General features: G+C 38.2%; 1 protein-coding gene across 14 annotated transcripts in view; it reads right to left on the reverse strand.

Moving 5' to 3' along the window:
* Positions 1 to 1,319: 1,319 nt before the first annotated feature.
* LOC121304414 (transcription factor 4-like) overlaps positions 1,320 to 25,521 on the reverse strand; it is a 172,921-nt gene continuing 148,719 nt past the window's right edge. For 7 of the 14 annotated variants that reach the window (XM_041235621.1, XM_041235592.1, XM_041235614.1 and 4 more), the window contains 8 exons: positions 25,312 to 25,391; positions 24,748 to 24,951; positions 16,798 to 16,927; positions 16,630 to 16,689; positions 15,602 to 15,749; positions 14,320 to 14,549; positions 5,383 to 5,515; positions 1,320 to 4,259 (listed from right to left, as the gene is read on the reverse strand). In XM_041235621.1, the coding sequence (XP_041091555.1) occupies positions 4,211 to 4,259; positions 5,383 to 5,515; positions 14,320 to 14,549; positions 15,602 to 15,749; positions 16,630 to 16,689; positions 16,798 to 16,927; positions 24,748 to 24,951; positions 25,312 to 25,391 (1,034 nt within the window). In that variant the 3' untranslated portion in view covers positions 1,320 to 4,210. Of the gene's footprint in view, positions 4,260 to 5,362; positions 5,516 to 14,319; positions 14,550 to 15,601; positions 15,750 to 16,629; positions 16,690 to 16,797; positions 16,928 to 24,747; positions 24,952 to 25,311; positions 25,392 to 25,521 lie in introns of all 14 variants that reach the window. The other 7 variants (XM_041235651.1, XM_041235609.1, XM_041235608.1 and 4 more) reach the window with 3 other exon arrangements.

The following is a 25,521-nucleotide window of genomic DNA, read 5'->3' on the forward strand; positions in this document are numbered from 1 at the left end:
TACTCTGAAGACAAATGGAACCCCCCTTCCCCTTCCAAATTTAAATGAACAGTTTCTAATTTATATGTTAGCATGTTCTAAAAAGAATGGAGGTGGATCAATTCAGAACCTTCAGTGCTACTGAAAATATGTTGGCCAAAAAAATAAAAATTATTTCGTCTCATAACCAACATGGTTGCCATTAACTTCTGACCGGAATTCTTTATTGGCAGTTAATTTCTTGTAAGCAGTAAATCTGAAGTGTAAGTCAACTGAAGCAACCCTTACCTATTAGCCATGTAACCTTCTGTTTACGCAGTAATCATTGGTGCATGAAACTTTGAGGTCCGCTCCAACCATACATTCCAAAAATGTATTTCTTCAAATAAACCATGTTTATGCAAATTCTTCTAGCATAAACTAGCCTGACCTTTTTTTTATTGTGGAATTAAACAAATGAAGGGACTGAACTTGTGTAATCCGTTGTGTGCACGCACCAGCAGAAGACAATTCATTAGCAAAGTGACTGTAGTGTAAGACTCCTGTAATATATGCTAAAGCAAACATTAAATGCTCTAAACATTTAATGCATAACGTGCAAATTAGTTGGCTGCTGACAACAAACATCTATGAATCCTTGAATTATTGTCGTCACATAGCATACTGCAGAAGAAGCATTTGAAAGGCAAGATGCTAGGATACCATCATGTTTTCAATAAAAAACAAAAAAAGAAAAAAAAACAAAAAACAACGACAAAAACAAAGCAAAATGGAAACTTTCTGTGTAATATTAACATTTTTCTAAGCCTTGTGTCTTACAATTGTTTTGGATTTAAGGAAATGAACTATGAAAACAAATTAATTGTGCTCCATTGCTATGATGACCCATGGGTTAAGAAGTCTGTAACGAAAAGCTCTTGTGCCTCTAGTCTTCAAGAAGTGCAACATTAGGATAGTATCAATAAGTGTTATAACAAGTTTGGGCTTGTCAGAGTATCAAAATTTCAGAGGAATGGAAACAGTCTTGTCAGCTCTTCAAATATACTCGCAATACCAAACACTTGATGGGACATTCGACAAGCCTGTAACACTTGAATAAACATCTGCCTGCTGACTGTGACCACATAGCAGGCAAAACTGTGACCATTTATTACTGGGCCAAATACATACACATATACAGTATTGGAATTAGCCCTTGATCTGGTGCTCACACGCTTTAATACTTCTTTACACACAACTACAGGTGCACTCCACTTATAACGGACTCTAATGGACAATGGAAATCAGTACTTTATAAACGAAGTACAAAGTAAACACAATTTGAAATGCTGTATGTAACTGCGAACATAAGTAGCTCAATATAAACAATACAAGAAAGCTTAACTGCCAAAGAACAGGAGTTTATTATTATTTGAACGTATAATGTAATAAGTTGTACCATTTTACTTTTTTTTTTTTTTTTTTTTTGCTGAATGCGATCAAAATTGTATCCATTATACATTTAAACTGTACAACGACTGTGCCAACAAAAACACGGAAGAATAAATAGCAACTGTTTTTCCTGTTTTTCCTGACGTCACAAATGCCGCCGTGACTGTCATTTACTGTCCTGGATGTAGCTAATTTGAGCAAAATATCTACCTGTGGAACAGGAAAACTGTACGTTTAAACAGTACATATTAAATGCAAAAGACATGCCTATGGAACAGGAAAACTGTATGTATTAAATAGTATATTCGTTATAAATGAGTCTGTTTTAACCAGAGTAATTCACTGTTAAAACCCATGTTGTTTGGCAGGGACATGCCTTCTCAGTACATTGTTCACAGAACTCTAACAGGGTCCGTTCTAACTGGAATGCACCTGTATATGAGTACCTAATGAAAAAAATGAAGTTTTCAAACTTCCCTTTCAACTTTTAGAAAATATTAATGGCTGTAAAGTATTGGTTATTGAGCTTGATTCCTCGTCCTTTTTTTATTATTGAATGCACTTATATGATTGCATTCATATACCCCTTCCTTTTAGATCCACTTCAACAAAAGCAGAGTTCAACCAATGTAATCTGTAATTGATGCTCTCACTCAATTGGACAGAGGGCAATACACTTGTGCAGAACAGATATGTGCCCAGTGTGCATAGCTGTAATGAATGCACTTCATTACTTATTTTGGCACTTGGCTCACGTGATCGATAGAAGCACAGCAATTATACAACTCAATTGATCCACCTCCAGGTCTTAAGTCAAACAATTTTTCTCTTTACCGAAGACACTTAACCCTGTTTTTATATGACTATATACACAATTTGTTTCCAAATACACTTCTAACTGCAATGTAGATGAGCATGACACATAATCTTAAATACCATATTTTGTTCTGTTTTTTCACCCAAAAATGTTCCCAATATAAACATAAAATTGAAAGATTTTTTTTTTGAAGCTTGAATCTCACTACATTTTCAATGTGACACATTTTCAACACACACTGAATTATTTTTTTTCTTAAAAACGGATACAACATATTCTAAACACATAACAAGAGTCTACATGTAAAAATATAACTTTTACGTACACAATTTCAAAATAATGATAAGTTCGCATTTGTTGCATAAAATTTACAAATATCTGTGTTTCATTAACAGCTAATTGGCAATAAGTAGAGCAGATGGAACTCCTTTGCCTTTCCGATGGTGTTTAGTTTATATGGTGCCATGAGTTGCCACATCACCTTCCACGGCACTTAAACAACCAACACAACCCAAGACTTTAGAAAGGTTATACTGAGGTGCCTTTTCCATTTTGCCCCATATGATTACAGAAAACACTTCTCTTTCTAAATTTCTCTTTTAGACTCAGCATAACCTCTGTATATTTATCTTCCATCGTTTCTGCTGCAGAATTTGCGGTTGCCTTGACAGCGAAACCAAAACAGACTAAAAATCAAATCTACACATACAACCACATACTGTACTGAAAGACTACTGTGGCTCTCAGAAAGCCATTACTTAAGACCTATACAAAACTTGTTTCTTGACGTGCCTTTTCACTAAGTACGAAACCGCGCCACAACTTGGGATAATTTTCATAAACAGGTTCGTCCAGGAACACGTCTCCAAATTACATTTATAAGCATACAATACATTAAATACAGTTTATCCAAAAAATACTTTTTTTTTTCTTGTTTTTTTTATTTATTTATTTTTTTAACAGGTTATAAAAAACCTGACTGCATAGACCTAATGACCAACAAGTTCCCTAAGCTTTCATCCTAAAAAGTTCAGATAGCATCCTCCTGTTCCCTTTAATGATATGAACTCTAAAAGGCACATTGGTAAAACTGTAGCATTTTAACATTGCATCTCTGGGGAGTGGGGTCGGGATGGGTTGTAAGGAGTAACCTGGGTTAGACTAAAAAAGCTAAATGTGCCTTAGCTCACGTGGCTTTAATTTATCCATAGCCATGGCACTGGATACAGGGTTTTCCCCATGGAAAACGTACGCAGAGCTAGTCAACAGCAATGTAAGTCTGAGCCATACAGTACCTACAAAGCAAGTCTTGAGAGGTCTTAGTAGGTACAAAAAAAGATTCACTAAATTCTACTCATCTAGCTCATTTCCATCTCACACTGCATAACAGCATAAGCCCAGCAAATAAGCAACAGTAAAAAAAACTACTGCCTTTCTCCCCTATGCTCATAAGATCCATCTGCTCTTCCCATGCAAAGGAATGGCTAATGATATGAATAAAGTTATAATCAGGACATTTGCTGGTTTACGTAGCTATAGGGGCAGCAATGATTCCCTTTATCCTCCAGTAAATAGAAACACTAGCTGACTAGAACAACGACACTTTTTTTTTCTTTTCGAAGTACACTTTTTCATTATTGCAAGTTTTACAATTTTTTTTAATTATATATTTTTTTTTTCCCAAGACTTACAAATTGATTATATTTTTTTTTCCAAAAGAAGTTCAGGCACAAATGCATTGTTCCACAGTGTGGAGAAGATTGCCATTCAGTCTCTAGGCTGTGCACAACAGCTTGCAACATTGTTGAACATTCCTAATGATATGTTTAGAGAGCTGTTCACCTCAAGTTGCACATTAACGTTATCGGGAATGCTGAAAAAACCTCTTGTGTCTGTGTTTCTACGCTACTTGCATTTGTCTCTATTTTACACAAGAAAGGGGTGGGGAAAGTGTTGGTTTGTGGGATTAAGATATTAACGTTGTCAAAGGAAGTGGTCGCTCATCATTTTGAAGAACTCTGGCAACTTGGACCTGTGGAGGAGAAGAGCTTGGGGTTATTAAGACAGTAAGCAGCTGCTGCCTCATTCAAGTACAATTAAACAAAACAAAGACTAGATCATTAGTAATCCAGAGGCCAATGCAGGCACTCAGAGAACTTAAACTGCCACGCTGTAGAATCTTAATGAAATCTGTTCAAAATTAAATTTCATGAAATACCCTTGGGAATAGCTAGAATGTTTTTTTTTTTTACTTGTTTGTTACTTTACTGTTGGCTGACCCTATATAATTTCATCTAAAAGACCCCTGATTAAATCCAGCAAAGATCTCAAGGGAAGAGATCATGCTCAATACCCAGTGGTCGTCTTTTATTTTTAAATCACCCAACACAAATGTGTGCAGTTAGTGTTTATGCTCTCCTTCAGTAAGGTCATTACATAATAACGTTCTTAGAGACTTATTAATGTCTCCACGAATGTAAGCAAAATGATAACAGAAAAGGTTTTCATGAAGGCATAACGACAAACAGATCAGTACCTCGGTACAGTTGAATTGGGGCAGAAAGTCAAAAGTTTAAGCCCCTGCCCGACAAGGTGCCTGCCTCCAGGTGAAGCAGCACACTTGGGGCTACCTGTCTGCTAAAACCAGCTGGAAGTGGCACTGGTCACTGTGCTTCCGCAGCAGCAAGCACCACAAACAGTGGCTCATTGTGAAGAACTTCACGCTTATATAAACATGTTAGTAGCACACTTACTGCCAATCTGTTGTTAAAATGTACCCCATGAAAAAAAGTTGATTAGGTATTTATTATTATCTTTATCATAAATGCCACTGATAGCATCTGTTTACTTTTTAATGATTTCCAAATTGAGCTTTGCTAGGTTTATACAGTATGACAAGGCCCTGGGTCAGTTTAACCCACAGGTGATGTCAGGTTCAATGTTACAGTACCTTCCCTACATTTTCTTGTACACTGCACAAATATGCATACCATTATGAAACGTTAGTAAAAACACACCGCATAAGTGAAATTAAATCACTGCACAAAGGTTTGTTTTTGTTTGTTTTGTTTTTAGTATAACTATTCATGGTACAAATGTGAAACAGCAGATTAGTTTAAAGTGAAGTATTCTAACCATTTCTTTTTTCTTTTTACATTTGTCCCATGGGGTTGGATGCATCTCCTAATCCGTGATGTGGCCCCGCAAGGGAGAGAGGAGGCGCGTCAGATGATCCCTTCTCCTCTTCTCGCCTTTTCAGACAGGCTGCTTTCGGGTTCAGGTTCCTCTCTGTATAAACAAAATAATTACAGAGATAACAAACCTGTAAACAATCTACCCTTACAAGCCTAAACATTTTCTCCATTACCAATTGGGATATATCCCTGAGTAGCCTTGTAGCAGGGTGAAAGCCCTGCACATGTAAACAGTGTGTGGGGAAATTTAAAGTTGGCAAGGATATGGTTAATTCTGTCCCTGCCAGCAAATCACAAGTGTGGTCATTCCCCAGTTAGGTAACTGAGTGCTAACTGGAGAATGACCATATGTATATAAGGGAAGTAAAATCATTTGTTGGGGAGAGGGAGTTTGGAGTGAGATGGTATTGGTGAGTTTTATGTTAGTGTTTTGAAAAATAACTCTGTAGTGAAGGTAAATGCCTAGCCTACAGGCAGTTACTATACTGTTTTGTTTAACCTTTTTAATTTTGGCCCTTGTGCCTTATTTTGTTTGTTTTTGTTCTGTTTAATTAATAAAACGGGTGCACCAGGGCTTAAACTGCATCTTCTGTCTCTCATTCTTGCCAGTAACAGCTTGGGCCATGATGCTATCCTGCCACAAGCCCGATAAACCTGAATATGTATGTCAAAGGTGCTCGACAGAGCATCAGGCACAGAGTCCCGGACCCCGAGGGGATAAAGTGATGAAAGCAGAAGGCAGATTAATGGCAATTTTCTATTCAGACCCTCTGCGTTGGCGTGGACGGAGCGACCTCAAAAGGTCATGTATAGCATTTCTATTTAAGGGAACCAAGTGTCGCAAGTGCAGGACTTGCAGCTGTCAAATGTGCTAAAAAGGGTAGACCGGGAGGCCACCCTAAGCACTTGGTAGTAAAGCCCAGGTTTTGAGGACCCGTGACACATAGTCCACAGGACCTAAAAGAGTGAGTGGAGAACCCGCACCTTAGTGCGCATGCTGTAAAGGGTAGACTGAATATCTGCCCTTAGCACTCTGGTATATAAAAAAAAAAAAAAAATGTCTGGGGAATCTATGATACCCGGTCAACAGTGTGCTAATGCCTTAACTGGGAAGATGTGTGGAGCTTCCTTTCCCTGTCAGACTGGATTAAAAACCTCTAACTCCACTGACATGAAAAGCAGTGATACTTGTAGGGACAAACGCAAGGTTAGTATGGAGTGTGACTGTAGTCCTGGCCTCCATGAAAAATAGACAGGCTTTAGCAATGGAAAATGTTTTTATTTCACCTTCTCGCTTCCGGGAGGTGACTGCTAATATGAAAACCGCCTTAAAGATAAATATTTCAGTTCTGCTAAATGCAGGGGCTCGACCAGACCCACAGCTACAGGCTCGCTGGGTCGGGATGCCACAATGTTTCCCTTGCCTGGCTGAGCAGGTCGAAACCAGTGCCAAGAACAAGGCTCTCCTGGGCCAATTCAGGGCTACCAGGACCACCCAACACCGTTCTTTTTTTCCAGGCACTGTGGTAGCAACACCAGCAGTGGGAAGGCATAAAGCAGTGGGTGCTGAAAGATGCACTGAAGCACATGCAAAGATGCACTCAAATACAAAACAATCTCCACCTTTTTTTATATACTCGTACGGGCTTGGAACCAGATGCTTTCATGCGTTTTGGCATGCTATCCACCAGTCTTTCACATTGATGTTGGGTGACTTTATGCCACTCCTGGTGCAAAAATTCAAGCAGCTCGGCTTTGTCTGATGGCTTGTGACCATCCATCCTCCTCTTGATCACATTCCAGAGGTTTTCAATGGGGTTCAGGTCTGGAGATTGACCTGGCAATGTGGCATGGAGCATTGTCCTGCTGGAAAAACCAATCCTCAGAGTTGGGGAACATTGTCAGAGCAGAAGAAAGCAAGTTTTCTTCCAGGACAACCTTGTACTTGGCTTGATTCATGCCAAAGCTGCCCGATTCCAGCCTTGCTGAAGCACCCCCAGATCATCACCGATCCTCCACCACATTTCACAGTGGGTGGGAGACACTGTGGCTTGTAGGCCTCTCCAGGTCTCCGTCTAACCATTAGACGACCAGGTGCTGGGCAAAGCTGAAAACTGGACTCATCTGGGGGTGCTTCAGTAAGGCTGGAATCGGGCAGATTTGTCTTTGTGAAAGACGCATGAATCAAGCCAAGTACAAGGTTGTCCTGGAAGAAAACTTGCTTCCTTCTGCTCTGACAATGTTCCCCAACTCTGAGGATTGTTTTTTCCAGCAGGACAATGCTCCATGCCACACAGCCAGGTCAATCAAGGTGTGGATGGAGGACCACCAGATCAAGACCCTGTCATGGCCAGCCCAATCTCCAGACCTGAACCCCATTGAAAACCTCTGGAATGTGATCAAGAGGAAGACGGATGGTCACAAGCCATCAAACAAAGCTGAGCTGCTTGAATTTTTGCGCCAGGAGTGGCATAAGTCACCCAACATCAATGTGAAAGACTGGTGGAGAGCATGCCAAGACGCTTGAAAGCTGTGCTTGAAAATCAGGGTTATTCCACCAAATATTGATTTCTGAACTCTTCCTAAGTTAAAACATTAGTATTGTGTTGTTTAAAAATGAATATGAACTTATTTTCTTTGCATTATTCGAGGTCTGACAACACTGCATCTTTTTTGTTATTTTGACCAGTTGTCATTTTCTGCAAATAAATGCTCTAAATGACAATATTTTTATTTGGAATTTGGGAGAAATGTTGTTAGTAGTTTATAGAATAAAACAAAAATGTTCATTTTACCCACACACATACCTATAAATAGTAAAACCAGAGAAACTGATAATTTTGCAGTGGTCTCTTAATTTTTTCCAGAGCTGTATGTGTGTGTGTGTGTTTGTGTATATATATATATATATATATATATACACACACACACACAGTACTGTGCAAAAGTTTTAGGCAGGTGTGAAAAAATGCTATAAAGTAAGAGAGCTTTCAAAAATAGACATGGAAGACTGGCGGCCAAAAAGCCATACCTCTGACGTGGAAACAAGGCCAAGCGACTCAACTATGCACGAAAACACAAAAACTGAGGTGCAGAAAAATGGCAGCAGGTGCTCTGGACTGATGAGTCAAAATTTGAAATATTTGGCTATAGCAGAAGGCAGTTTGTTCACCGAAGGGCTGGAGAGCGGTACATGAATGAGTGTCTGCAGGCAACAGTGAAGCGTGGTGGAGGTTCCTTGCAAGTTTGGGGCTGCATTTCTGCAAATGGAGTTGGGGATTTGGTCAGAATTAATGGTCTCCTCAATGCTGAGAAGTACAGGCAGATACTTATCCATCATGCAATACCATCAGGGAGGTATCTGATTGGCCCCAAAGTTATTCTGCAGCATGACAACAACCCCAAACATACAGCGAAAGTCATTAAGAACTATCTTCAGCGTAAAGAAGAACAAGGAGTCCTGGAAGTGATGGTATGGCCCCCACAGAGCCCTGATCTCAACATCATCGAGTCTGTCTGGGATTACATGAAGAGACAGAAGCAACTGAGGCTGCCTAAATCCACAGAAGAACTATGGTTAGTTCTCCAAGATGTTTGGGCCAACCTACCTGCAGAGTTCCTTCAAAAACTGTGTGCAAGTGTACCTAGAACAATTGATGCTGTTTTGAAGGCAAAGGGTGGTCACACCAAATATTGATTTGATGTAGATTTTTCTTCTGTTCACTCATTTTGTTAATTGATAAATACAATCTATTAACATGAAGGCCACTTCTGACCAGACTTCTCCGGACAGTAGATGGGTGTACCAGGGTCCCACTGTTTTTTGCCAATTCTGAGCCGACAGCATTGCTGGACATCTTCTGATTGCGAAGGAAAGTAAGCATGATGTGTCTTTCATCTGCTGCAGTAAGTTTCCTTGGCCGACCACTGCGTCTACGGTCCTCAACGTTGCCCATTTCTTTATGCTTCTTCAAAAGAGCTTGGACAGCACATCTGGAAACCCCTGTCTGCCTTGAAATTTCTGCCTGGGAGAGACCTTGCTGATGCAGTATAATTACCTTGTTGCTGTGCTCAGTCTTGCCATGGTGTATGACTTTTGATAGTAAACTGTCTTCAGCAACCTCACCTTGTTAGTTGAGTTTGGTTGCTCCTCACCCAGTTTTATTCCTCCTACACAGCTGTTTCTGTTTCAATTAATGATTGTGTTTCAACCTACATATTGAATTGATGATCATTAGCACCTGTTTGGTATAATTGTTTAATCATACACCTGACTATATGCCTACAAAATCCCAGACTTTGTGCAAGTGTACCTAGAAGAATTGATGCTGTTTTGAAGGCAAAGGGTGGTCACACCAAATATGGATTCGATTTAGATTTTTCTTCTGTTCACTCACTTTTTGTTTAGTTAATTGATAAATCTAATCTATTAAAATGTCTATTTTTGAAAGCATTTTTACTTTACAGCATTTTTTCACACCTGCCTAAAACTTTTGCACTGTACTGTATATACATACACACACACTATACATAGCGAATGTGGAGGGTATCTAGGCTCCAAATCCACCACATATCATTTACGGAAAACCACCTATCTCTCTATGCTGATCACCTCAAACAAATCTAGCTTTCCTGTTCAAGACAATTAATACTATATTACACCCTGTAGGTAATTCTGGTTCAGTCTCAGTCCAGAAATGCAAAGAGTTTCTTTCTTCAGTGATTAGGTGACTTCTAATCAGAGCCTTGTTCTCTGCAGTTGTTCAAGTTATTTAATTACATTAATTTCAGCCTGTTTCTCCGCCATCAGTCAATAAACTAATTCTTTCCATGAACCCAACCACCTGTGTGCTACATCCATGGCCTACTAAACTGCTCCAGAAGTGCTTGACAGTCGCAGGGCCAGTAACCTCTAAGATGTTACAGTTGCTTGGCTGTGGCTGCATTCCACCTAGCTTTCAAGATCACTGCCATCACTGCTCTGCTAAAAAAAAGCCCCAGCTGGACCCTGAGATCCTTGATAACTATAGGCCAATCTCCAGCCTGCCATTCCTGGCTACAATGTTGGAACGAGTGGTGACTCTTCAACTGGATGAACAACTCAAACATGGACATTTTTTAACAGTTTCAGTCTGGGTTTAGATTTTTACACAATACTGAAACAGCGTTGTTAAAGGTCGCCAATGATCTTCTCTTACAGGCAGACTGGTAAATTGTCTCTTTGTACTGCTTTATCTCAGTGGACGGTAATTACATTTTATGGCGGGCCAAATGACCTGCGGGCAGCCGCAGAGTGGGCCACTTGCAAAACACCCACCCCCACCAAAACGCACGCCCACCCCAGAAACACTCGCCCTATAAATTTGTTGCAGCATGTGGCATGGCATACAGGCTTGTCAAAAAAAAAAAAAAAAAAAGAGCTGGTCAGAAAAACAAAACCAAAAAGGAAAAAAGAAGTATCAATTGTGATAGTATGTCTTTGTAACCTCCAAATAAATATTAGTAATAACAATATTAGTAATACTACTACTACTACTACTACTACTACTAATAATAATAAATAATAATAATAATAATAATAATAATAATAATCTATTTTTATATAGCGCTTTTCATACTGGACCACCATCACAAAGCACTTTACAAGATACAAGACTAGGGTGTGTGAACTATGCATCAGCTGCAGTCACTTACAACAGTGTCTCACCTGAAAGACAAGGAGGTTACATGTCTTGCTCAGGGTCACACAATGAGTCAGTGGCTCAGCTGGGTTCTTTAACCACTGGACCACACAGCCTCCTATGACCACAGAGCCTCCTATAATATATAGCATCTGTGTTGTACCTATTAAGCTACTCCTAACTATGTAGTCACTGGCCTTATGACAGACTTTATTGCTCAGCTGAAAGACAATTTCAGCGCTTACTTTAACAAACAGCATTCACAGGGACGTCATTGTTTTTGTCTGTGATCCTTTTTCAGTCATCCCCTATGGTGACTTCTTGTCCCATGAGTTCTTTCCCGCAATCAACGAAGCAGTTCTGCAACTAGAACTAATAGATTTGCAGGCATTGTCGTTACTGAAAGCTGAATTAATTAACAATGCAAATCTGGACTAATTCTGGTCTGCCTATATATAGCCAGAGAACTACACGACCCTGAGGCTCTGTTTGTGTTCTCCATGTTTGGATCTACTTTCACATGCAAAGTGGCTTATTCCACAATGAATGCAATATTAAAAACACATGCACGAAACAGGTTGACACAAGAATCTTTGGAGGACTGCCTACATATCATCTTCATGTCTATCACACCCGGTGTTCTAAAGCTGATCGCAGAAGTGCAATTTTTCTCATAAAATTTGTCATAACGCAATTTAGCATTTAAAATAAAAATTGTATGCTACTTTTGAATTTAGCTTTGTTATTCTGCGTCCCTGTCTATCATATGAAGATTCCAGTACCATAGCAATGCATAGAAGTATCAGCACAATCAGCAAGTACGATGAGCCCGCTTTACATTATAATTGCCATGCAGGCATACTGTGTGATAAGCGGGTCATGATATCAACCAGGTTTCACGTTTGCCTATGAGATTGCATTATGAGTGTGAGAAAAAAAGAAGGAAAACTAACAGTGAATTAAAGAGCAGTGTTGTTACTGTACATTTAGCCATTCTTTACATTTAAACACCACACACACACACATATAGTTTACTACAGGACAAATACGTTGTCTAAAAGAAAAAAAAAACATGAATTGTCAACTGATGAGAGCTATCAGTTAGGTGTTGCTCTTGGTGTTTTTTTGTGTGCATTTGTATAGACTGACTATGTTAAAGAAGAAACATTAGTTGATGGTGGTGTTTTGTAATTGTACCTGAACTGTATCCCATTACACCACCCATGTAGAAGTGGAAATTAATTCTATCCTGTGGTTACTTAGTTAAGCCCGGCCACGCAGCATTTGACAGGCTGCACAAAACGTGACAATAAGCAGGTTTGTGAGATGATATTAAAACAGGTTATTTTTCAAAGAACCTATGGCGCACGGTGAAGTTGTGCTCTTGCCCAGCCCTTGATACAGCCTTGCCAAGTAGGCTTCCGCCATTTGGTGTCCAATGCTGTACACCATGGGAGATTGATTGACTGCCTCGTATTTGACATTGGTATCCCAGTTTGCTACAATAGGTGGCTATTTCTCTGCCAGTGTCCTCTGAGGGCCCTCAGGGTTCGGTCCTCGCTCCCCTTCTTTTCAGTATTTACATGCTCCCTCTTGGGCAGGTAATCCAGAAACACAATGCATAATTATAATGCATAATCCTTCTAACAAACACACCTCTTCTGCTCTTTCCCTGTCTCAGTGATATTAAGTCCTGGACGAGTAATATCTTTCTCCAGCTAAATTCAATCACAGATGAAGTTATGCTGATTGGATCTATACATGTTAAGAAAATACTTCTACTTTTCACTGTTTTTGATGACAATCAACTTTAACTTAAATCTGCAGCAAGCAACCATACAAAACATACCTATTTTCAGTTTAGGAATATTTCTAGAATTCGCCCCATGATATCTAAAAAGGATGCAGGCAGCCTGATCCACACTTTTGTCTTCCAGGATTGATTATTGTGTATCTTTATAGGCCTTCCTGATTCTACCATTTCACAATTTCAGCTCCTATAAAACTCTGCTGGGCGCCTCGTAACATAAACTAAATGCATTAGCCCTTTCTTGGCATCCTTACATTGGCTGCCTTTTAAGCAGATAATTGATTTTAAAAATCCTACTTCTGACCTATAAAGCTTGTAAGGAACTTAGCCCTGATTACATCGATGAGCTGGAGAAGCCGTTCACTCTCAGGTCTAATCTCTGAGCTTTTTCTAATCATGCTTACAGACTGGAATTCGCTCCCTGTGAGTATTCACCTTTTAATTTTTAAAAGCATGTTAAAAACATACCTTTTTGATTTGGCTTATTCTTGATTGTTCAGCGCTTTGTGATAACTTTGTTATGAAAGGCGCTATATAAAAAGCAATTCATTCAATTGACTTAGTTAGGGGTTACTAGTTTTAAAATAGACTTGTATTTTATCCAAATACATAGTTTTTAATTAATTTGCACTACTGATCAGATGTTTTGCAGATATCATAAGTGACACTGTAAATTAACCAGGAGGCAAGGTGTTTCTTATGACATACTGTAAAGTATTGTAGATTCCATTCCATGGACTTTGTTTCAACTGGTAAAATGATGGATTTTCTTTCTGCACGATACACAGAAACGGAAATATGTTTACATATTTGGATGCCTGGAGTCTAAGATGCAAGGATTCTGGAGGTTGCAGCTGCACAAAATACAAGCTTTATGAATAGTTTTGCATTTTAAATGATGCCACCCCTAATTTTTGGGGACTAACCGGCAGTAATGAGACATGAGAAAGTTAAATGCCTCTCCCTGAATAGTTCTGCACATCTAGAATCAAGTATCTTCATTCTCCCAGCCCTCAGCAGTTATTTGAGTGGTAGACATTCCATATGGTAGCTTAATGGATCAGACTCTTTTGTATCACAGTGTCACCTAGTGTGCAGCACGAGAACAGCGCAAGAGCTGTTTATGTAACAAAAATATCTTCAGTTTCTTTTGTTATACTTATTTGTTTAAATGATTATCGGAGGAGTATTAAAAACAGTCAAGATGCCAGAAATGTGGGAATTTCTACACAACAACATTTTATAACAAAGCTATACATCTGCATTAATGTCTTTACAATCCCACATGTGAGCACTGCATAGTGCTGGGAAACATATTAAAACACAGATTTGTGAATCAATGTGAATTTTGGCATTGGAATGATTGAAACTCCCCAGCACCAATGCTAAACGAATGAGTTAGCTGACCTCTGACTTGCTGCTCCAGACTCAGTATGACGGCCACCGCCTGGTGGAGGATGAGCAGCTTGGTCTGCGGCTTGTCGCTCTTCAGGTGCAGTTGCACCATGCGCCCCAGCTCCTTGAAGGCCTCGTTGATGTCACGCACGCGCAGACGCTCCCGGGCATTATTCGCCATTCTCCGCTCCTTCTCCCGCTCGATCTTCTGCTCTGGTGATAGGTCCTCGTCATCATTATTGCTGCAGAAACATAGAAGTGGCCCATGCTTATCATGTGCTGCACAATGAGTGTTAAAATATCCCCACTGGCCTTTGATTCTATTGGTTATAATATATAAATATATCTTCCCCTTTATGGTATATATTTTTTTTATTAACCTTACATTTAAAGAGTAATAAGCTTCAAATGTAACAGGACCTTTCAACTCAACAACCATAAAACAGTAAGCAAATGTAAAAAAAATTACTACTACTACTACTACTACACAAATTAACTTACATTTGAAGTTACTTACTCTTATGTCATTTTCACTTTTTTCACCTGATGGCCAAATCCTGTTTTTAAAACAGAATTCCACTGGTTGCCGATACAGGGAAGTGAAAGCATTAAGCTGTGGAGACCTCTACACATACTGCATAAACAGTATAACAGACTACAAATTGTGCTGCCCAAGTAAATCAGATACATAAACCATTCTAAGACACTGCCAATAAGAGTTTATCCTGGAAAGACTGCACTTAGTAAAACCTATTTTACCTACACTCACGTGTGAAGGACAAAACCACGAGAACTGGGGTATAACCCATGTATTGGAAGCTACAGGCAGGTTTAAGAATGTACCTGTTTTAGTTTTAGTCATGTAAATACACACGGACTTTAAGTGACACACATTGTATATAGTCTACTGCCTAATCTCTAACCAATATGTGTTTATATGTTGTTTTTGTTTTATCAACAAATGAATACCTGTAAATAGCAGCACTTGCCTTTAAACTTGCATGGAATCTCTCTGAATTATCAAAACCAAAACTGATCTACCACTGTATACAGGAGCAGTTACTTTATGCCTTGATCTCTCTAGTTTTAGAAGACATAATGAAATATACTTAATTTATCGCAGTATTTTTTTTCACAGCCTTTCAAGGACTAATGAAGAATGTGTGTTTTGTGTGTTAATGTGGAAACTGGTTGGGATTCACCAAGTTTGAATGTAGCTGTCCCTCAAAGCACATTGTTCACTTCATCAGTTCAGCAAAGGAATAAATGAAGCAAACACTTTTGTTACGGGTACCTATTAATTGATTTGATATCCTTCTTGTCCTCCTCTGTTTTCTTCTCATCCAGGGACTTGGTATCCTGGTTTTCGTCCCCCTCATCTTCGGATTTGATCTCCGAGCTTACTGATGACACGCTGTGTCCCTGGAGCCCACCTGAGAGAGCTAACAAAGGAGAGGTGTTACCCTGCCATAGCTTGCAACCTTTCATCCTTAACACACTGCAGAAAAAAAATTAACTACAGAAAGAGGCAGCTAGGTAGCAAAACAATATACTACTTGATAATGTAAAATTATACAAGTAGCTTAGAAGCTGGCAGTGGAAAGAAATAATTGAAAATATATTTGAGGTTTTGTTTGGCTAAGTACACAGCAGTGAAACATGGTGCTGTTGCAGTCCACAGACACATGAGTGGATTTTATCCTTGAGAAGGAAAATGTCAAACAAAATTAAAATAAACAGTGGTGTGAACCCCCAAATGAAAATGGATTTATATTATAAAGCCCTGCCATTAGAAATCTTGGACACAGTGTATCTTCATCTTATTGGGTGCCCAGTTTGGAATAGAACGGCGCAGAACAAAAGCTGTGAAGCAGTCGTTAGTTTTTAGCACAATAGAATTTTGAGCTGGGCATCACCCTCCCCCTTTCATAAAGAAGACTGTCCCAAATCTGCACACTGCCCCCTTTGTTTGGCTTCAATTGGCTGTGCTACACTCCTGTGAATAAAAAAAAACAACTTCTATAATGTCTCTAGTTCATAAGCAAACTAATGTAGTGGAAATATGCAGTTTACTGTTGTCTGTAACCTGATGTTTCCCTTTAAATTAATTTACCAGATGAATTACTGCATACTAAAATGTATATTTTACATATATATATAATATATATATATATATATATATATATATATATATATATATATATATATATATATATATATATATATATATAGACACACACACAGCAGCAAAAACAGCAGCAAAATGTGTAATCAACCTGAAGTACAAATTTAATTCCCAGAAATACAGAATAAAAAATTGACCTGATTGAACCTGAACAAATATCTTCTTATCGAGAGTCTGGACAGAGACTGGGAATAAGCCTTCAGACAAAAAAAAAAAAAAAAAAAATGTAGAACAAGCTTCAGTAAGCCACAAACCTCACAAACTGTGCTTTGTACTGATGCAGTGTATCATGTAGCAGTACTTACCCCTGTAAGGATCTGGAGTCTGGTTTAATTCAGGCGAAGTTGCTGACTGTACTGGGAGCTGGGGGACTGGCACTTGGTTTGGCACAATTGTGCCACGTAATCCCACGCCATCCTCACGATGAGCTCCCACCTAGAACAAAGAAAAAAGTGGTCACAAAGGGTCTTCGTTCTGCCTACCAAATACAAATCCGTAGTTTGTAACTCACCAGTATTAACATAAATCAGGTTACATAGTTGTATATTAATTTTGGAGCAAAGCAAATTTAAAAAAATAAAAAGGTGTGCGGTACTAATTAAGAAAATTATTCCTACAGTAGAAAAATAACATAAATCTACCACAGCAGAAACCAGTATGTTTGTTTTAATCTTGCACATTACCAATATACCAAAAGCTTCAGCTATCCAATTTTTCTACATTAAGTTGTAATTAATTTTTATGAAGTATTCCTGTAGTTGGGGGGGGGGGCTCTCTGAAGCAGTGCTGGAGTTCAACTCCAGAGGGCACTGTCCCCCACAAAAATCACAACAGGAAGGCAGGCTATTTTACTTGAACATCATCTAGCAGTTGCAAACATGGCAGAGCTGCTCAGGCAGGTAAAACAGAAAATGATCTCCCAGGGTGCCTCAAAGTGCACTGATTCACATCCATCTGTCTTCTATCATGTCCACCAACAGAACTGACAATTATCTTAATACCCATATGTTTACTTGTAGGCTTCCGAATTCCCTGTTGATATCGGAGATCCTGCAGGAATTCTGATTTGGCACAAGATTTTAATTTTAGGGATACAAATCTAGGACCTGCCATGTTTTTTGTAATGCCAGCTAAGCCTTTGACAGGACAGGCTGCGATGTCACATGATGCTTCCCCGTTTGATGCAAATATCATAAAATGTCGACTGGCTTTGCTAAAGCTTGGAGCTCGAGCCAATCCTGTGTTTGTTTTCTGACTTTCATCAGTGTGCCGCTTCCAAATTCAAAATGGCACCATTCTGGTTAAGGATATGAGGACTAGTATACCTATTTAATAAATGTTTTATACTTAAAAACAAAACTAAATCAATATCGCAATGCTAGTTCACAATAAAGCCACACTGGGAATATTGTTTCAAAAGTACCTGGTCTTTCTTGCCACTATTAATCAGGGACATGGGGTTTTAAGTTTCAAATGATTGCTTTAGAATTGATTATGCAGCACAGAGATGCATAGTTTCTGGGTCAATTACCAGTACTATGTCTTGGAACATATGGTGTAACAACAAATACTTAACACACCAATCAATCAATCAATCACTATCCTCTCTCTCTCTCAAAACACCTCCTTAAACTCTATACATTTTGTATTTTAAAAAGAAATACACTAAAATACCACAACCATAATGCTAAATAAGTTGTAGTCCAAGGAAGTTGATGCAACATTTTTTTAAATATATATTTTTTTTGTTTCATGGAGGGCCATGTAAAAATTGGGAATCATTCTGACTTTGAGTTGTAACATACATATTATGGCAGGAGTTAAACATGTACATAATAGAATATGTTTTGCTTGCATAAATGTGTCACCCTTTGCCACTGACTTTAACATGTATTTATTTGAGATCCTGACAGAAAAATTTTAACTGAGCTCTTATTTTCCAGCCTCTTCCATTATTCTTCTAAGAACTCATACTACCAGTACTGGTAAAACACTCCCACATACAAAAGGATAATAGATGTTAGGGGCACAGACTATGGTCTACAATATTTACTTGCTCCAGAACACAAATTACGAAACAGCCCCCTACTCTGTACGTGAATGTCACTTAGTAAGAGCTCTGTCTCAAGAGACTATTTCGGAGTTTTGTAAAACCTAATAAACAGACGAGACAAACGAGACAAAAATAAGTCACAAGACTGTCAGCCAGAAGTTACCAATTAAATGTAGCACAACAGACTGTAGTTACCATTTGGGCAAAACCAAGTCAAATTCTGACATTTATAAACTATTTATCTGCATGTTTTACAGCTTGACATTACAAAGCTGGTTAAAAATGATTAAATATGACAACAAATGTCATATTCTGCAAGCACATTTTGTAACATTTTAATGCAAAGTATCTGTTCTGATGAGGTATTTTCAGATATTGCTAAAAATTATTATTTTGTTATGTTGAAACAGGTTCAATGACATGTCTTCCCATTACATTGATCTTTTACTATAAAAGTGCATAACTTTCCCAAGAGAATTATGGTTATGTCAGCCTAATCTAACAGACGATGGGAAGGGGGAGGGGGGAACGACGACTCCAACAGGCTTTAAAACTTTTATTTTGAAGACTGTTATGACTTGTGAAATTAATGAAGTCAAGCTTGCATTGAGTTCAGAGAAATCTCCCAAGTATGATTTTAATAAATATGTCACTTGACACTAATGGCCTCTAACTGCACACACTGTATTTCAAAGTGACCCCCTATCAGGCCTAACTGGAACGTATTCCCTATTGGACTTAAATCTGACAATTGTTTCCATACGTCTCATTGCCACTCCTATAAATTACTGTACATGCAAAAGAAGAACATTAGCACTAACCAGGAGGACATGGACGTGACAGCAGCTGAGTTTACATCAGAGCCTTTAATAGCATGAGTAACAACAATAGACCGTTTGACTAACAGAAATACACGTCATGGAAGACTTAGATTAGAACTACACTAACAAAGGAAAATAGACGACTGCAGAAATAAGAACTGAAAGAAACCAAATACTGCTCTAGTACTCATCTCGCTTTGTTATTTGACTACATGAAACTTATTCTGAACCCAAGGTCTGTGGGTGGATACTTAGAGATGAGAGATAACAGATGGAAATAATACCAAAAGGAGAGCTTTCAGTTCTCTGTTTTGAATGATCATGAAGTTTCTGTTCAAATAGTACTATTTTAGTGTGCCCAAAGCAACTGAAATCATTTTTTTTTAAATGTTTGGGGACGTGTGAATCTCAACCTGAACTTGTATGTCAGCAAAAATCTACAGGAGGTGCCAGACCAAGTTTTTAACATTTGTAAGCATTTTCTTTTGTATGGACAGTATGACCACTGAGTTTGGCCAAAAGATGAACGCCAATTAGCTGTGGTTGGTTAATCTCATGATTGGGTTATAGATAAGTGCTCAACAGAAGAAAAGTGTAAATTAAATATTTTTCAACCACAACATTGGGGAACAGAACTAAAAAGGAGTAAATCTTTAAAACACTTCAGACCTGCAAGGTCTAAGAAAAATAACACAGCAAACCATGGGCGTGTTCAATAGGCAGTGCTCTCCAAAGCGTTATGTGGCACTTTCATCCCAGTCAATTAAACGACGCTGGAGGTTCAAAATGGCCGACTTTTAAATGATTGTATTAGAAAAGGAAACATGAACTATTTAAACTCAAAGTCTGACTCGCACATCAAGATGTTAAACCGAAACAAGTGTCAGTAACTTTATTACAAAAAACACAGCAGTAGTGATTACATTAAAAAATTGCAAAACTTGCTTAAAACAACTGTTTAAATACACAGAGATTTCTTGTCTGCTATTGTGAAACTGCTTGCAGCTAACAGACCGTTCAGTAACAGCTAACATATGTTACAGGGCGCCACGAGAGAGCGCTCTGCTTATTGAACGCACCCCACATAAATGGGCCTGGTCTTCGATATGCCCTACAACTTTTGTATGGCTTATTTTTATATATATATAACTATGAAACTACTAATTAGTTATAGTAGAGTTAAAAGACCAGACATCATTTATATCCAAAAATGTAGTAACTTTTTAACCTTTTAAACCTTTTTTAATACAAAAATAGGCTATACATTAATATGTAGCCTTATACTGCGTTACACAAAGGCATATTTTATCAGAGAAGTCAGGACATAAGGAAAGGTTATAGTTGGGGGTCATAGCGCAGTGCTGGTGTTACATATTATTTCCTTGTTGTGGTGTGAGACAGGAAGTTTCATTTGACTAAAATAATTCTCTCTGAACTTTGCCAAGTGCTGTTAATCATTGTTCTCCGACCATATTCTGAGGGGAAGAAAATGTCTGGGGACTGTCTTTACCACAGAATAACAGCTGCTTATAATTATGAACACCCTGAAAGTGCAGATGTAGCCTCTTTAGATGTTAATTCAATTAAGAAAGGAACCTCTTAGACCCTTTATTGTGCTTTTAAATTGGGATTGGATGCTGGGTGATAGATGTTTTGGCACTTTTGCCAGTCAGTATAGTATCTCATCTTGGGTGGTGGCAATGCAGTTAAAATTCTTTATAAAAGTTAGTTTAGCTCAAGCTTAAGCACATCCACTTGTATTGAGGATTTTTTAAATTTAATTTTTGTATAGATTTTGTTTAGGTTAGCAATGCTTAGATCACCCAGTAGGTGGTCTCATTATGAGTGACAGCAAATGCATACTGAAATCATATTTTAAAAAGTATATCAAAACCACAATGGAAACTTTGAGTAAAAGCATATTTTGGATTACTGTACATTATTTTTCATATGAACATCGACTAGCCATTATTAGACTGTTGTTAAGTAAACATTACTACCAAAAAGATGTGTGGGTTAGAGAGTCTTGAGGTACAAGGTAATGAAATTGTTGAATAAAAGAACATACTTAAAAAAATTCCACTTTAATGTGAAAGTTCAAAATTTTGTTTATTTTGTCCACGCATGAACCATACGTGGAAGGAAATAATCTTACAGTACTCTGTCTCTCTCTAAAATAAAGGTATACAGTATTTGTAAAATATACAGCATATGCCATTAGAAATTTACTTTAAAAACCACAGTAATTTGTGCGTTGTTCTGAATTTTATTTTGCAGAAATAACACACACTTATACAGCAATTAGTGACTTTAAATTTTACTTTAATGCAACAATGTTGAAAAATGCATGATAATGATCTATTCTCGGCTGCACTAGCCTGTTCTTATCCCACCTCCTACAGTTTTAAACTTTTCAGATTTTGTTACATTGGGCTTTTTCTTTTTTTTGATTGACTCATAACAAAGGAGGAAAAAAAATCTGCTTCTGTTAATATCTGATTTAAGTTTAGTTCTGCTTTTTAAACGCCACGGATCTAGTGGCTTATGACCGCAAGCTGGGCTGTTGAAGATCTATCGTAGTTTAAGAGTCTATTTATTAAAAAGGAGCCTGAATTTTAAAAGGTATTACGGATTTTTTTTAAAGCTGTAATGCCACACTCTCCCTTTCTAATAGGCTGCATGTCAAATTAACCTTCTTATAAGAACACTTCGAAAAACAGGGCAGTAATAACTGCTTAAAGATCAGTCTGTGATACTGTCACCTAATGAGGAGGCAAAACAGGATAATGAATCAGGTATTTGTCTGAGGTAACACGGCTCTCAAGGCTGGATTGGTTAGAGACTGGGACTAAAATTATTATATTGGAAATGATGTGCATTAGTGAAAGAGCTTTTAAAGATGAAAAAACCCAGGCTTGCACTCTACTCCAGATTTTATTTTACATACATACAATGAATTGGAACACCAGCAGCCTTTTCCAAAACTGCAGAAAATGGAGGCAGTCGCATGCTGCTTTTCCACTTGTTCCCCTCAAGCACCTGCTTTCACAATGACCTCAGCTTCTCATCTCCAGACTTAAGGCATTTAACAAAGCAGATTTCCCAACAAAATCCAGCTGTTTCTCATCTTGACTTGTTCTGGGGGTTGGGGGTGTGATATACATAGCCAAGGGAACTCAACCAGGTGACCACTTCCCACAAGTTATTCCCAGCAGCCCTTTAGCTAGTAACAATTTATAAAATGTGCCATAGAACAAAAAGCACCCACTGAGGTCATATGTTTTTTTTTTTTTTTTTTGTTTACGCTGTTGTGGCATATACATTTCTTTATGTTGACATAAGGGATCCAAATACGGTATGGTTTCTACGAACATCTGCAGTCACAGTAAAGTCTGACATCTGAAGACTAGAAATGGAAGATTTATACGGTTGGTGTAATTCAAGGAAGAACACATTCTCTGCACCCAATCTCAGCTATCATTTCTGACATTGCATGACAATCTCAGTTGCTTAATTGCATTTGGAGGAAGGATGGAGCAAGACTTTGAGAATGACCAAACAGAAAGCACTGCAACATAAAAACAAAAACTGTGAGAAACTACGAGAATAAAAATGAAATTGAAAAAGTGGGTAGCTATAAGCAAGAAGCAAGAGAGATGCAAACACAAGGTACATGGTGTGGAAAAACAAGACGAAACACAATCACTGTCCTGAGTTTCATTTGAGGCAGAGGGAGAAGGTGTGGAGTGGGCAGAGTCTCCCAACACTTATCCATGTGTTTCCGCTCTCACTACCGCCCACTGGTGCTTTATTTACTGCAGCTGTGCTGGAGCTTTATGTGTTGTTTCAAGTACAAAAACCTTAAATATGGAAAAGATTACCAGCATCCTCCTTGATGTTTTGAAGCCCCCCCCCCCCCATTAACAGTGTGGAACACATCAAGTGGTCAAAGGCTAGTTCTGAGACTAAACACAAAATGTTATTTCCTCCATTTACTTCTCGTCTGTCTTTTACAGGGCAACTAGCAGGTACTCTGCTAAACAGATTATTTACCCTTTCAAATCAGCAATAAACGTTTGTGTTTTGCACATGGATGGGCATCCTGATGAAACACCATGCTTTAGTAAGAGTATTCCATTATCTTGCCCCCCCAAAGAAATAGATTGCCGAATTACAGTAAATGATTGTGAAGTCAACAGATGTAAACTCAAAGCAATTTAACTTGCAAATCAGGAAATATGATAGCAAGAAATTGCCATTTTTGTTTTCTTGCACCATTTCCCAGAGTCTGTTGTTAACAGGTGTTGTAGACAAAAGCCTTGATAAAGAACACCAACAATAATCTACTGTCCATCCACAATTAAATAGTAATTGAAAACTTCCACAGCAATTTGGTCCAGAGCATAGTTAGTGTAACCCTTGAGTGCAGAAAATGGAAATGCTGAAGTTTAAACAGAAACCAGTAGTGAAAATATTTTAAGATATAGTAAAGTCCTGGCCTCATACGTAAAGATAAGAACAAGCGGCCCTTTAGTGCAATTAAGTGGTTTCTTGCAAGTTATTTTGAGACAAGGTGCGCATGACAACGACCTCTTTTTTTCTTAATGTCAGAAGTAATCTCCTGGTGTGTACAAAATAAACAAACATGACTACCCTTATGATATACAAGCATGCCAAGCTCCGTACAATATATAGATATACAGATATCTCTCTAGTTGATGAAAGCGCATCAGCACATGTAATCTATTAAAATTCCTGTCTGCAGAGGGCTGACTCTTAAAGCCAAGTATTTCAGAAAATATATGTACAGTATAGGCTTGCTTTATATATATATATATATATATATATATATATATATATTATATATATATATTTTTTTAAATCAGTAATTTAAAACAGGTTTAAAAAAAATTTAATAAAGAAGTGTATCTAGGAATATTGACCAAGGGCAGACACAATTATTTGATAAAATAGAGGCACGAGTGTTCAAATTTGTATCTCCGTATTAAATCTAACCTATTTCCCTGGTTTTCACTGAACAATTGCCATTTTCCTACGGGGACCACAAACCACATTTTATACCACAATCAAATCTAAGAAAATCAGCAACTGCAATCATAGCTGAGATTTTTTAGACAATCACTGCATGGTTGTTGACAAGACTGATCCACTGAACAAAGTTTTTTTTTTTTTTTTTTTTTCATGGTTTACTGTTAGATATTTATATAACACAAGGAAGGTTTACTTTTTGTGTGTTACCTTGTAGCATTTTCACATAAACAGATCTAAAAAGTTGCTCTTCCATTGAGTGATCAGCTACTATACAACTGAATGGTTTCCCCTTTACTGCACATCATGAACCAACCAGCTTAGGTCCTTACCATTACTGAATGCCTGTTCGATGAAAGGAGCCCTGTGCCATATCCAGACCCGTGTCCTCCCATTGCCCCATTGTGTGATGGTCCTATTAAACCGTGCATCTCACTGTGGCTGCTCGGCATGCCTGTGGAAGGACCGACCGCGTGGCTACGAAGCACATGAATGGCATCGTCCAGCCTTTCCAACCGGTCTTCGATGCGACTTTGCTGCAAGTGCAAACAAATTAGTCCGTCACCTTCATCAAATACAGATAAAGCCTTCAAAAGCAGGTGCCTCTATTGTGAGGGAGTAGTTAACCATGAACTACAAAAGCACGTAGAACAATGTATCTAAGAAAAAGCCTTGGCATTGTTTTATCTCTTGAAGCAAGTTTCATAGAATTCAGGGGGAGATGGGGAAGTCTTCAGTAGCCTAATCAGGGTTTTATCCGTGTCCAAGATTACATTAAATAGCATTACATAATATTAACTGTTGTTACCATTTTTTTATATCAGTGATTATTATTTCCAGTACAGTACCATACATGCTAGTACATTTGGCCATGTTGTATTTGTCACAAGTCTTACCAAAGAGTGCAGTGGAGCTTCATAGTTTGGAGATGATGATCCCTGGGCTCCATTCCTTGACCAAACAGCTGTGCTTGCCGCTGCAGGGGCAGAACACATGAACAGATTTTCATGGAAAGTTTCTTCAACATTCTATTAATGGGACAGTACTTGCAGTGTAAAATCCAACTCAGGACTTCTTGCTAGAAGTACATTACCCTGACTTAGTTT

This window comes from Polyodon spathula, chromosome 2 (genome assembly GCF_017654505.1).
Source record: "Polyodon spathula isolate WHYD16114869_AA chromosome 2, ASM1765450v1, whole genome shotgun sequence".
NCBI classification, from domain to species: Eukaryota; Metazoa; Chordata; class Actinopteri; order Acipenseriformes; family Polyodontidae; genus Polyodon; species Polyodon spathula.